The sequence below is a fragment of the Pyrus communis genome, chromosome 4 (assembly GCF_041283825.1).
Source record: "Pyrus communis isolate YQ-2024b chromosome 4, ASM4128382v1, whole genome shotgun sequence".
Taxonomy (NCBI): domain Eukaryota; kingdom Viridiplantae; phylum Streptophyta; class Magnoliopsida; order Rosales; family Rosaceae; genus Pyrus; species Pyrus communis.
In genome coordinates, this window is record NC_142568.1 from 22,976,588 (window position 1) to 22,988,718 (window position 12,131).

The following is a 12,131-nucleotide window of genomic DNA, read 5'->3' on the forward strand; positions in this document are numbered from 1 at the left end:
AAAGAAGGTCTGAGGATCTAAGTGTAACAAAAACTAAGGTTTGAGGGGTACATTTGCAATAAGAAAAACTAAAGATATCAAAACGGTTAGGGTAGAGACAATACGGTGCGTTTCGCGGGAAAAAGCGGTATCCCCGAAATCAAAATGTGGCTTAAGCCCGCACCATCGTGCTTCTCTATGCTAAAACCCTACTGCTCTGCAACTCCTCCACCACCACCACCGCCAACCACCACCTTCAAACCCCTAATGGCAACAAAAACCACGGAGGAATCCGACGTTGGCATCTTCTGCTACATCTCTCAGCTCCCCGGATTTCGCGGCGTTTTAAAGCAAAGGTCTGGATTTTAAATTTCTACTGTGAAATATGAGCATTCTGTTCTGTTTGGGATTTTCAAGTTATTTATTTTCGTTACGGTGTGTTTGGATGCCTAGAAAATGTTGGAAAAATTGATAAAGGTAAGATTTTTCTGTAAAGTTAGGAACTTGAAAATTAATAACCACAGAATGTGAATTCAGCATCTTTTTTGTTATTTTCCTCAACTGGATTCGTACATTTGCATATAAATCATTGTTTTTTGAGAGAAATTATTTGTCGATATTTTAAAGTTCGTTCGTTTTCTTGGTAAATCGTATAGGTATTCGGATTTTATGGTAAACGAAGTAGATAAGGTGGGAAATGTTGTTCATTTAACCAACTTGGATGCGCCGGTAGAGGTAAATAAGTTCATATTTTTGTTCTTATGATTTAAATGGAAGTACCTATTTGTATATACAATTTAGTATTTATGGGAAGTGTAATTCTTTGGCCGTATTCAGGCAGTTAAGGAAAGTGGAACAACGACAAGTGATGGTGCAAGTAAAGATTATACTACTGAAATTGAATCGTTTAGAGCTCTTGCTGATCCTAATGATGCCGAGCGCTTGGAAACTTTTATCAACCAAATTAATTCCAGTAGTGATGATGGTGTTATGCCTATTGTTCTTTCCCCAGATTATGATAAATCTCATCGAACGGTTAGTTTTTCGGTCTTATCTGATTATTTTAATTTAGATAGTGTTTTGCATAGCAACGTGGATATGAAACTTGTGCAATCAAAGAGGTCAGGGTGGAACGGAGTATTTGATTTCCGCTAATGTGAAAAAGAAGTACAAATAATCTTCCAAACTTAATCTGCGTAACCCTCCTTTGCCACCATATTTCAAAATGAGTAGATGAAACCCAGTTCTCTCTTTCGGTTTCATTCGTGGCTTGCACTATCTGTCTTCCAGGCAGTGCATAATTTTTTTAAGCAGCACTTCAAGTTTCTTGTCACCGACACAGTTGATGGACCAGATGCTTCATCAAAATGCATCCGGGTGAGAATAAATTCAGGAGGACAGAACAGCAGAGGCAGAAATTCCAGAAAAAGAAAAGAAAGAGGTGATAAACCTTTCGATAGCAGGGGTTCAGAGGATTGGTCGGAGCACGTTGGCAAGTTCCTTAGGTAAAGGGTTTTTTTGTGTGGTTCTTCTCTTTTAAAGATTTAATCTCTTAACTTATTATGGTAGAAAGGTACCTGCATAATCTAGATATCTCTATTGAGATTTGGTGTAATTGGCACAGCAGAGCTGTCTGATTTATTCATATCTAAACCTTCTAACTTATCAATTAATCTACATCGTTCTCCTTTATTCCTTTGAAACTGTTCTGCCTGAAGTGCCCTCCTTAACAATGACTGATGAGAGCGATTTGCTAGCAGTGAATTATGCATTTACTAATCCGGCTGTTAACTTGCTTTCATCTTCCCAAGTTAGCTTGTATGCAAATAATAACCTGATGTGTTTTTCTCATTGGGCTCGCAAAGGTTTATATGCTCTGTTTATTAAAGCTCTGTGTCAGCTTATCTGAAAGGTTCTTCTAATGCGAATGTACAGGTTTCATCTTTACAAGGAGAACAAGGATACACAGGAAGCCTTAGGAGTTATAGGAAAAATGCTTGGTGTCCAGGTATGGGTTCCAGCTGAGAACTAGTTGACTTGAACACCATTTGACATATGAGTCATGACTACTGTTTTCACAATGTTTGGGAAGTGAACATCTCCACTGCCTGATCTATTTACATGCTAATTAGTGGGCTTTTGTTGCTCCTTTTTCGAAAATGATACAAGGGTTTTGATAAGGAACTCATTATAGAGTCAGTCGTTGCTATCTGCTTCCTTCCTGCATGCATGGACACAGTTAACACATTCAATATTAAGCGTGTATTTTATTAATCTATTGTTGTCTTTGATTTTGTTAAGGTCCATTTGCAGCACCTTTGTCCCTACTGATGTTATTAAATTAAAGTTTTCTGTGGTCTTCATTGAATATTTAGCAATTACCTGTATGGTACTTTAGTGGTGATGAAATATAGTTGTTCTTAGTTAGTTCTCTACTTAATTTTCACCACATGACAGAGAGCAAAACTTGGATTATTGGTTTCCATGTAAACAGTTGAGATTGGTCAGATTTGTAGAAATTTATGGTTCTTTTTTGTCATCTTTGACTTAATGTATAGATATCATATTACTTATCTTTCATTTGATAGATTAATATGTTTTTATCCATAGCCAAGGTCCTTTGGGTTTGCGGGTACAAAGGATAAGCGTGCTGTCACAACTCAGAGGGTAATTGATACTCACTAGACTTTTTGCTTATTCTGACCAATATTCTATAAGTTGAATTTCCTTTAGTTATTAGGCTCATAGTAACTCCCTTCCAAAGTATGTCTACTTCCATGAATCCTCAAGTGCCAGTTTTTCTAGTCGGAGCATAGTGGTCACCCAAAGGGTTATTGAACTTCATTTTCTTTTGTGTTTCCAGGTAACCGTTTTTAAGAAGCTTGCAAGTAAATTGGCTGCTCTTAATGATAGGTTGATCGGTATCAAAGTAGGTGACTTCTGGTAAGACTGATGAATTGTGAATGATAGGATTCCCGGTCAATTGGGTTTTAATGCATACTAATGTGATAGTTCCATTATCCAGTTATGTGACAGAAGGACTTGTCCTTGGCCAACTCTTGGGAAATCGGTTTACTATTACATTGAGGTAAGCATGTTCCCTGTAATCATTTATGTGCACTTGAATGAAACATCTCTCATGGCTACTTCTATTATTCGCCATCTGATTTGCTCGTTGTGTGCACTCACATTACTTCTCAGAGGAGTTGTTGCAGATTCTGAAGATACCATCAAAGCCTCCGCAAGTGCCTTGGGAAAGCAGGGATTTATTAACTACTTTGGTTTACAAGTACTCTCTCTCTCTCTCTCTCTGAGTATATCTTGTCCTGGTTTAGACTCCTTACTTGCATAAAATGTTATTGATATGTAGGTGTTTTGTTCGTTATTGTTTGGACAAGTGGATGTTTTCTCTTTTGTATCTAAAGCTATGTGACATTTTTTGCCCCAAGTATATTCTACTTTTAGAATATTTGAAAACACCTTTTCAAGTCGTTGCGCATGCTGTATGTTTCTCATAAGTTGTCTTAAATAAAAAATGTTTTTTAGACCATCTATATGTTAGCGGTGAGAATTTTATATTCTTGAGGCATGTAGATTACATTTTGTTGTGGTTAGTAAGATATTTATAGCATGCATGGTAATGAATTCAGCGATTTGGAAGCGGTTCTGTGCCAACTCACCATATTGGAGCTTCACTACTCAGAGGAGAGTGGAAATCTACTGTAAGCATGTTCCTTGATCCAAGAGAAGGGGATATCCTTTTTGTGTTTGTAGGTGTTGTGAGGATACTTTTCTTTTCATTTCTATACTTAACTACTTCTTGCTAAACTGTTTAGTACATGCTGCTATATTGTTCTGTTGGTATTTGTTTTCTTTAACTGGATCTTCGATTACAAAGGAATGTGATTACAGAGGCACGAGAATACTATAAGGAAACTAATGACATTGAAGGGACCCTGAGGAAATTACCTCGACATCTGGTCTCTGAAAGAGCTATAGTAAGTCACCAAGTCACCAACTACGACTGCTTTGTTGGAACATGCTAGTTTTTTCTTGATTCTGTAAACTATCCTGAAATATTAAGTTCTACATCTAAATCCTTTTGTTTATTAGAGTAATCCTTCCCTGTCTAGCATTGTGCATCCTTTACGTGATTTTCATGCATCTGGCATGGCGATCATAATATTTGTATGATATTACTAAATTGGATTACTTCATCTTGCGGTTCATGGATGATCATTACTTTTTCCTCTTCTTTGTTCTCATACAGTTGCAGTGTCTGAAGAAATGCCCCGGAAACTACTTGCAGGCCTTGAAAGCTATTCCTAGAACTTTGAGGATGATGTAAGAGATTTTCCAGCAGAATTAGTTCTGTCTTCTAACTTCATAAACGGAGTCAATCTTCAGTTAATGTTTATGCTTTTTCTGTGTTCAAATCAATCAATACAAGCTTAATTTAGGTACAGTTGAACATATATGCTGTATATATAATATAGTATATACAGGGAAATATTTGTATTATATCATGTGATGGTTTTACCACTTTCTGGTGCATACTTATCACCCTTATTTCAGGTATGTGCATAGTTACCAAAGCTATTTGTGGAACCATGCTGCAAGTATGAGAGTGAAGAAATATGGTAGGCCCCCAGTTATTTATTGGAGCAAAACCAATTCATTTATTCTTGTCGTGGACTGATTGCGTCACCATCATTATTGTTACAGTTGTCAAAGCTTTATTGCAACCATCTTTGTATCATATACTTTTGTAAAACCCAATTTTATTCCACAATGTGGCAGGAACTGACCGAGTTGTGTTGGGAGACTTGGTATTTTGTAAAGGAAATGAAACTGAAAAGGTGACCGAAGTTGTTACTTCTGAGTGCATAGATGAAAACAGTGATGATATGCTTGATCCTAATGATTTAGGTGATATAGCTGAAACAAATCTTCCTGAGGAAAAGCTTAATCTTGTGAAGGTTAGTTGCGTCCTCGTTGTTGAAAATATTTTTCCTGTGCCGTCCTAAATAGTATGCTATAATTACAGCTACTTTAGTAACTTAATCTATGAATGCAACCCATCTGGCAGGCTGTAACTGCAGAAGATATCCAGAGTGGAAATTATACAATTGAGGATGTTGTCCTTCCTATGCCCGGGTAAGGGAAAATTGACTATTTTCCCTGATTGTATACTTCCCAGGCCGTCTCAGATTGCGGAAGTTATTTAATACTTTGTTGTTTTGCAGTTCAAGGGTCATTTTTCCAGAAAATGATATCGCTGATGTCTTTCATGATTTGGCAAAGAAGGTTTCTATTCTCAGCAACAATGTCCATCTTCCCCTGCTGTTTGTTTGATTTTGTAATTTTATTGACTTCTAAGTTCTAATCCGTCTTATTTTCCTCCTGAATTAATTTTATATGTGTTAATCAGGATGCAATCAGCTTGACAGAGACCGTACATAATGTCAAGTATGTACCTATTTTCCCCCGTCATCTCGCCCCTTAACTCTCTCACGGGTTTCTATTCTAATTAAATGCATACATCTTGTTGCTCTTTTTAGTGAATTCTCAATAACAAGTGTGACAGGAAATTATAGGCGGGTCTTCCAAAAACCAATGGACTTTGAATGGTATACCGCTACTCTCGTTTTTTCATGTTTAGTAAGTTAATTGATATACTTCAGCTACCAAATGACAGTGTTCTGTAATTGTTTGATTTTCATTGTTACAGGGAAATACTAAAATATGTTGATGGTAATGTACCTTTGGTGGATACCGACTTGGACAAAATTTCCAAAGCGAAACCTGCTAAGGTAGACAAAGAGGATCCATCCAGTGTAAATGGAGATGGAAGTTTGCATGACAGCGCAAAACAGTCAGAGTACATTGACAACGATATTGGGGACAAGGGAGAAAAGGTGCCGGAAGTTGGATCGCTCGGCGACACTAATCCTCAGGAAACTCAGATGGCTCTCAAGTTGAGCTTTACTCTCCCAGCTTCCTGTTATGCAACAATGGCAATCCGAGAGCTTCTGAAGACATCGACATCTGTATGTACCTCCCTTAAAAGTTTTCTTATTCTGTCCCTTGTTCCCAATGCTATAGATCGCAGCATTTCTTACCAAGAGAGATTTATAGGCCCTACCAATTCAACATATGTTTTCGTAAACCTGACTATGGTCAATTTCCATTCCGGTTAGCTCAATCAGTTAAACAAAATTTTGTTCTTGCAGGTTGCGTTTCACAAAACGCTAAACTAGCATGAGGCCGTGTTACTTGCGGTGAACTATGGCATCCGAGAAGACACAATTCCTACCGGCGGGGAACTAAGTCGAAAAAGGACGTCAATCTGGCATGGGAGCAAACAAAGATGGCACTCTTTCGTACACCAAGTTCTCGCCTTTCGGAACAAATCGAGTGTTAATTTTCCGACTAGTTTTGTTGATTGACACAGAAATACAATTGTATTTTACCTTCGAATAATATTCCATGACATGGGTCGTTTTCAGATATGTTATAAAAGTCAGTTTGCTTTTATTTGTTTGCAATAAACAAAAATACCCTTTGAGAGACTTGCATTAAATATGCATGCAAGGTGATGATAGGTTTTGAGACGCAGACGCCTTGACGTCCTTGTTTTCATGTAATTTCTCTCATCAGAGAGCCGTTTTAAATGCGATGAGCTTGCTAGAAGAATTTGGTGCCAAACTCGTCATTCATGCGAGTCAAACATAAGAACAATAAATTAGTGTAAAACTTATCAGAGAGTCATTTTGAATACGATGAGCTTGCTACAAGAATTTGGTGTCAAACTTGTTATTCACGGGAGTCAAACGTAAGAACAATAATTAGTATAAAACTCCACCATTAACGGAAGTAAAATGTAAGACCTCTTACTTCTAATTACTCAAATGAAATATTAATATAAAAAAAATAAAATAACATGCGGTGAAGGTGGATCGAACACCTGACCTTCAGATCTTCAGTCTGACGCTCTCCCAACTGAGCTATCCCCGCTGATGTTCTTCGTGTAACAAGTATTGATATTAATTATAAGCTGCCTTCCAGCTTCTACCACAAACTCCATCACAGTATCAATAAGAACAAAACACCACATCCTTGGAGTTCTTTATGTATTATTGTTACCAATTCTTAGTGAGTGAGATGCCTTTACTAACTCGAGTAGGATAGGTGTGCTTAATATGACGTCATATATCAATTGTAACAATGAAATAGAATTACAGTACATTTAGTACTCACCTAATTTAAGTTTCATCATCAATCATCGCTGCTTGGTTACAAGTATGAGCAAAAGCTCGACCACACCACATGACTAGTCATTCATGTTGGAAAAAAAAATATGGCAAAGGTGGATGACACTGTATGATACATCACTTTCACTTGAACTCATAACAAGTTGGTGAATAATGTACTTAACCATAAAGTAATATTCTCTTTGTTTAAATTGCCAACCTCAAATTAAAACCCACAAATATTTCAAATTGTTTAGAATGATATTATATCGATTAAAATTCTATAATACTCTAGAGTACAAAATACTAAGAATAACCATAGAAAATTACGATATATATATTATTATTATTCTCTTTAAAGATCTACTAATAAATGCATGTGGTTTCATATTCAAGTGATTTTTTGTAAGAAAAATCTTTTAACGAATACCTAAACATTAGTCGTTTTAGACTAATGAAAGTTAAGAAAGAATTGAAAACTAGACGGTTTAAATTGACAATGATTAAGAAATTAAAAAAGATCTAAAAATTAGACGGTTTAGATGACGGAGATTCTGACTGATGAGGTGCATGTTGAGTAGTAGTTGTGATCCATTGTACCATTGGGAAGAGTCCCACCTTCCTTAAATTAAAATTGGTCCCAGTGTCTGCATGTTTTCACGTGTCCTGCCATCTCCTTGCGGTTAATTACACCTTCATGAGCATCAGCTACTGCATAGGATTCTGAAGGCCACCCAAATACTACCAAAACGGAAATTAAATTTTTTAAAGATTTTGTATCATTTTCCTCAAATACAATACCTGCCAACACCATTCTCACCTCACCCCTCGTGGATCACACTCCCCAATCCTATCACTACTTGTATGGTTAATTTTGACTCTTTTGGGTTATTAGGGGTGAGATTTAGGTCATGTAATTGGAAAGAGTTTGTAACTCGCTATGTCAACTGATTAAGCCATTGTGCTTATTTCATTAGGCAAATGTTTTGGTTAGAAAATGTGATTATGAGACAGAGACTTAGATTAAAAGAAGTAGAAGATGACTTAAGAAGACTTGAAAAGAAACTCTAAGAAAAGATATGAAGTATTTAGAGCTAACTGAAGGCTTCGTGCAAAATCGAACACATTGGCGTTCTAAAATTCATACAGCTGACCCCACTTAGTGGATAGGCTTTGTTGTTATTGTTATTGTTGTATTAAAGTAGAGAAATGTGGAGTAACAGTCACATATGAATACTTAAAGCAAGAACTCACGTAAAGGATACCTTAACAGTTACAAGGTGAAATTTGAGTAGTATGGTATTAAATTTACATAGAACTAATGGGTTACGTGCTAGTTTCTAACCAATTTTAAGTTTTGTTAACACCAATTTAGATGGTATAGGATTGAAAGTAAATATTTATCATGTTAAGCATCGGTTGAATGGTGCAGAAAACAATGTCATAGTGCACAACAATTCAATGAGGTTAAACCTGCCACTTGGGAATTCTTAGACACTTTGCCTGTCCGAAAACAACCACTATTAGTCTTACAATTATAAAAGTTACTTGACGCAAACTCAACTTACCGTAGCCTCATACTAGAAAGCAGTTTCGTCCTTGCGCCCTTGGTACTTGAATGCTATAGAAGACTTGATTTTCGCTCTTTCTCTTCGTCTTCTCTAAATGACATAATTCTAAACGCGGTTGTTAATCACTATTACATGTAATCATATAAACAAATTCAAATTTAAGTTGTTTCAGTTTTCCATCTAAGACACTAGCTAGAATGATTGACATTTACGATAGACACAATAATATGATTTAAAATACAATGTCAATCAACTTTTTATGTTATCACTTACTATTACATGTAATCATTGAAACAATTTCAAATTCACCCATAATAATTGTGTCAATGTAGTGAATATACCAAGTCACATTTTAATGTACTAAATAATTTTCTCCCAGTTTGAGGGTGACTTCACCTTCTTCCAAAACGGTGTGGTGGGCTATCTTTTCTCTTCTATGATAGGAAGCATAGGACAAAATAAGTCCTTGATGAGAGAGAGAGAGAGAGAGAGAGAGAGAGAGAGAGAGAGAGAAGATTTTGGGGTTTTGTAGTCTTAGTTTCTAACATTTTGCTATTTTACAGTGAGCAAACAAAAGGAATGGTAAAGAGGAACACACACACACTCTCACACACAAACATGTTTGATGGAGTCCCAGCTGAGCAGTTGCACCAACTCATAGCATCCTCAAGAACCTCCCTGCCTCTTCCTCTCCCCCTCCCTCTCTCCTCCTTCCCTCCTCCACCACCAAACAATAACATCAATACCTTCCATGTCCCTGCTGGTGCTCCTTTTGATCCCTACAACAATAACAACGACCCTTCTCATCTTCATCATCAACTCCTGCAAATTGAACCCCATCTGCTTCATCAGAATCATCAGCTTCTGCAACTGCACCGCCAATCCACCGCCACCCCCGAAAATCTCGAGGAGAAAGAAGAACACTCTAGTACTGTTTCAATCTCCATAAACAATAATTTGGAGATTGAAAGAGATAGATCTTCATCAGTACCGGCATCATCAGATGTACCGATCAGTAGTGATCCTTGGAGTAATGATGAATTGCTTGCACTTCTCAGGATCAGATCTACCATGGAGAATTGGTTCCCTGAGTTCACTTGGGAACATGTCTCAAGGTAAGCTTACATGTAATTCGTTCATTTACTTATCTATTATTATGATTATCTTAATTATTAGTTTATTGATGAACTAGCAAGCTAGGTTTACATTTAGGAAATTCATCTAAACAACGGAGATGAGGATTCGAATATGATCTCAGAAAGGGAGCACACACAGCTCTAGCCAACTTGGTTAAGCTTATTTGTACGATTATACCGATGAAATTTGATTATAATTAAGGGAGGATTGATGCTTTATCAATACTAATGGAATTTTAGTCACTGTTTACTCAGGTGTATGTGAGAGAGAGAGAGAGAGTGAGAAAGGAACGTCTTGTACATATATATTCACTAAAAACATAAAGATCCCCTCGTACACAATATATATTTTATAAAGTTAAGTTAGATATATACTAGCTAGCTAGGAGTAAATAATGGAGCGAATAAATGCTGTTGATTATTGATGCTGCTGGTTTGATATATATTTATGGGGGGAAGCAGGAAGCTAGCAGAGCTTGGTTTCAAAAGGAGTGCGGAGAAATGCAAAGAGAAATTTGAAGAAGAAAGCAGATACTTCAACAACATTTACTTCACCAAAAACTACAGGTTTCTCAGTGACCTCGAACAAATCTGTCAAGGCGGTGGTGATGCTCATCAGCGAAGCCCTGATGATTATGATCACCGAAACCCTGACGATCATCAGGAAGCTCCTGGGGATAAAAATAATAAGAAGGAAATGGTCGAAAAGCCGAGTGACGAGGGAGATCATCCAGACTCAACAAGAAATGAAACATTGGTTGAGGATAATATCGGTGTGATCAGCAATGAGTCACTCAACCTCGAGGAGCACAATGAGAAAGAGGTAGTAGTGGAAACTAGACCAACGAACAATAATAATAAGAGAAAAAGGCAAAGGAGATTTGAAATGCTCAAGGGTTTCTGTGAGGACATTGTGAACAGGATGATGGCTCAGCAGGAAGAGATGCACAACAAGCTTCTTGAAGAAATGGTGACGAGAAACGAAGAGAAGATTGCGAGGGAAGAAGCTTGGAAGAAGCAAGAGACGGATAGGATGAACAAGGAGCTCGAGCTTATGGCGCGTGAACAAGCAGTTGCTGGTGATCGACAAGCTACGATCATTAAGTTCTTGAAGAAGTTCACATCGTCGTCAAGTAATTCTAGTACTTCTACTTCGTCTTCCCCGATTCAAGTACAAAACCCTACTCTTCCTACGTGCCGCGATGTTAGTGGCCGTAAAGAACTTGATCGTCATCAAGAAAAGGAAAATAACCCAACCACGCCTAGTTCTTTAACTGAAAGTACTCTTGCACCCCAAAGCCCAACTTCAAGTACTCTTGCTCCGACTCCGCTACCTGTTCCGACGGTGACAATTTCTTTGAGTACGACTACTACTACTACTGTTGCCCTAGCTCCTCCTGAAAACCCTAGTTCTGAGGATGTCATCATAAATGCTCAAAACCCTAGTTCCATTAGTCATGACAAACATGACCTCGGAAAGAGATGGCCGAGAGATGAAGTGCTGGCTCTGATAAACTTGAGGTGCAGCCTCTTCAACAATGGTGGTAGCGGCGGCGATCAGGACAAGGACGGAGGAGTGGTGATGAAAGCTCCTCTTTGGGAGCGAATCTCACAAGGGATGTTCGAGATCGGTTACAAGAGGAGTTCCAAGAGGTGCAAAGAGAAATGGGAGAACATTAACAAGTACTTTAGAAAAACAAAAGATGTTAACAAGAAGAGGTCACTTGACTCTAGGACTTGTCCTTATTTTCATCAGTTAAGCACTTTGTACAATCAAGGAATGCTCGTGTCGCCATCCGATCAAGCACCGGAAAACCGCCCTGCTTCGCCGGAAAACCATTCTCTGGGTGATGGTGATTCAACGAAACATGATGAAGGTGAGAAAAACAACAATATGGTAAAGCAAGCACCAACACCAACACCAGCTTTTGATTTCGAATTCTGAATAATTTAATTTGCATATTTGTGGTGCATGTCAAATTTTCTATGATAATATGTGATACCTTTTTTTCTTCTTGTCTTGGCAAACATGTGGTATCTAGATAGTACTCCCGGCAGTCGACATGAATTTTATTAATTTCCGATATATATTTATTTTTATTTCATGACGGATATATGTATGTTTTATGCTTGTTTTGTAGTGAGCACCGACAGATATTTTTTTTGGTTCAAATCAGGAGCCATATTTTAAA

The 12,131-nt window shown here is 37.5% G+C and overlaps 2 protein-coding genes and 1 non-coding gene across 3 annotated transcripts; 2 read left to right on the forward strand and 1 right to left on the reverse strand.

Moving 5' to 3' along the window:
• The first annotated feature begins 79 nt into the window (after positions 1–79).
• On the forward strand, positions 80–6,516 carry LOC137722983 (Pseudouridine synthase family protein). The gene is made up of 20 exons (XM_068462125.2): positions 80–335; positions 636–714; positions 817–1,014; positions 1,270–1,484; positions 1,915–1,987; positions 2,590–2,646; positions 2,843–2,922; positions 3,005–3,067; positions 3,181–3,268; positions 3,630–3,732; positions 3,874–3,977; positions 4,250–4,323; positions 4,555–4,619; positions 4,780–4,958; positions 5,069–5,136; positions 5,226–5,286; positions 5,411–5,448; positions 5,541–5,609; positions 5,711–6,029; positions 6,213–6,516. Exons 1-20 carry the CDS (start codon positions 145–147, stop codon positions 6,237–6,239), a joined length of 2,151 nt encoding a protein of 716 aa, XP_068318226.2. The 5' UTR covers positions 80–144; the 3' UTR covers positions 6,240–6,516.
• Positions 6,517–6,923: 407 nt separating this feature from the next.
• On the reverse strand, positions 6,924–6,996 carry TRNAF-GAA (transfer RNA phenylalanine (anticodon GAA)). Its single transcript has one exon. It is a non-coding gene; the product is annotated as a tRNA-Phe (tRNA).
• Positions 6,997–9,239: 2,243 nt separating this feature from the next.
• LOC137722753 (trihelix transcription factor GTL2-like) lies at positions 9,240–12,131 on the forward strand. Its single transcript, XM_068461835.2, has 2 exons — positions 9,240–9,918; positions 10,402–12,131. The coding sequence occupies exons 1-2, from the start codon at positions 9,383–9,385 to the stop codon at positions 11,882–11,884; spliced, it is 2,019 nt and encodes a 672-aa protein (XP_068317936.2). The 5' UTR covers positions 9,240–9,382; the 3' UTR covers positions 11,885–12,131.

Excerpts from the sequence above, each read along its gene's own strand:
- LOC137722983 (XM_068462125.2), top strand. The coding sequence starts at position 145 with ATGTGGCTTAAGCCCGCACCATCGTGCTTCTCTATGCTAAAACCCTAC. Across the intron at positions 4,959-5,068 it reads AAAAGCTTAATCTTGTGAAG|GCTGTAACTGCAGAAGATAT; the intron begins GTTAGTTGCGTC and ends CCCATCTGGCAG. Across the intron at positions 5,287-5,410 it reads TTCATGATTTGGCAAAGAAG|GATGCAATCAGCTTGACAGA; the intron begins GTTTCTATTCTC and ends TGTGTTAATCAG.
- LOC137722753 (XM_068461835.2), top strand. The coding sequence starts at position 9,383 with ATGGTAAAGAGGAACACACACACACTCTCACACACAAACATGTTTGAT. Across the intron at positions 9,919-10,401 it reads ACTTGGGAACATGTCTCAAG|GAAGCTAGCAGAGCTTGGTT; the intron begins GTAAGCTTACAT and ends GGGGGGAAGCAG.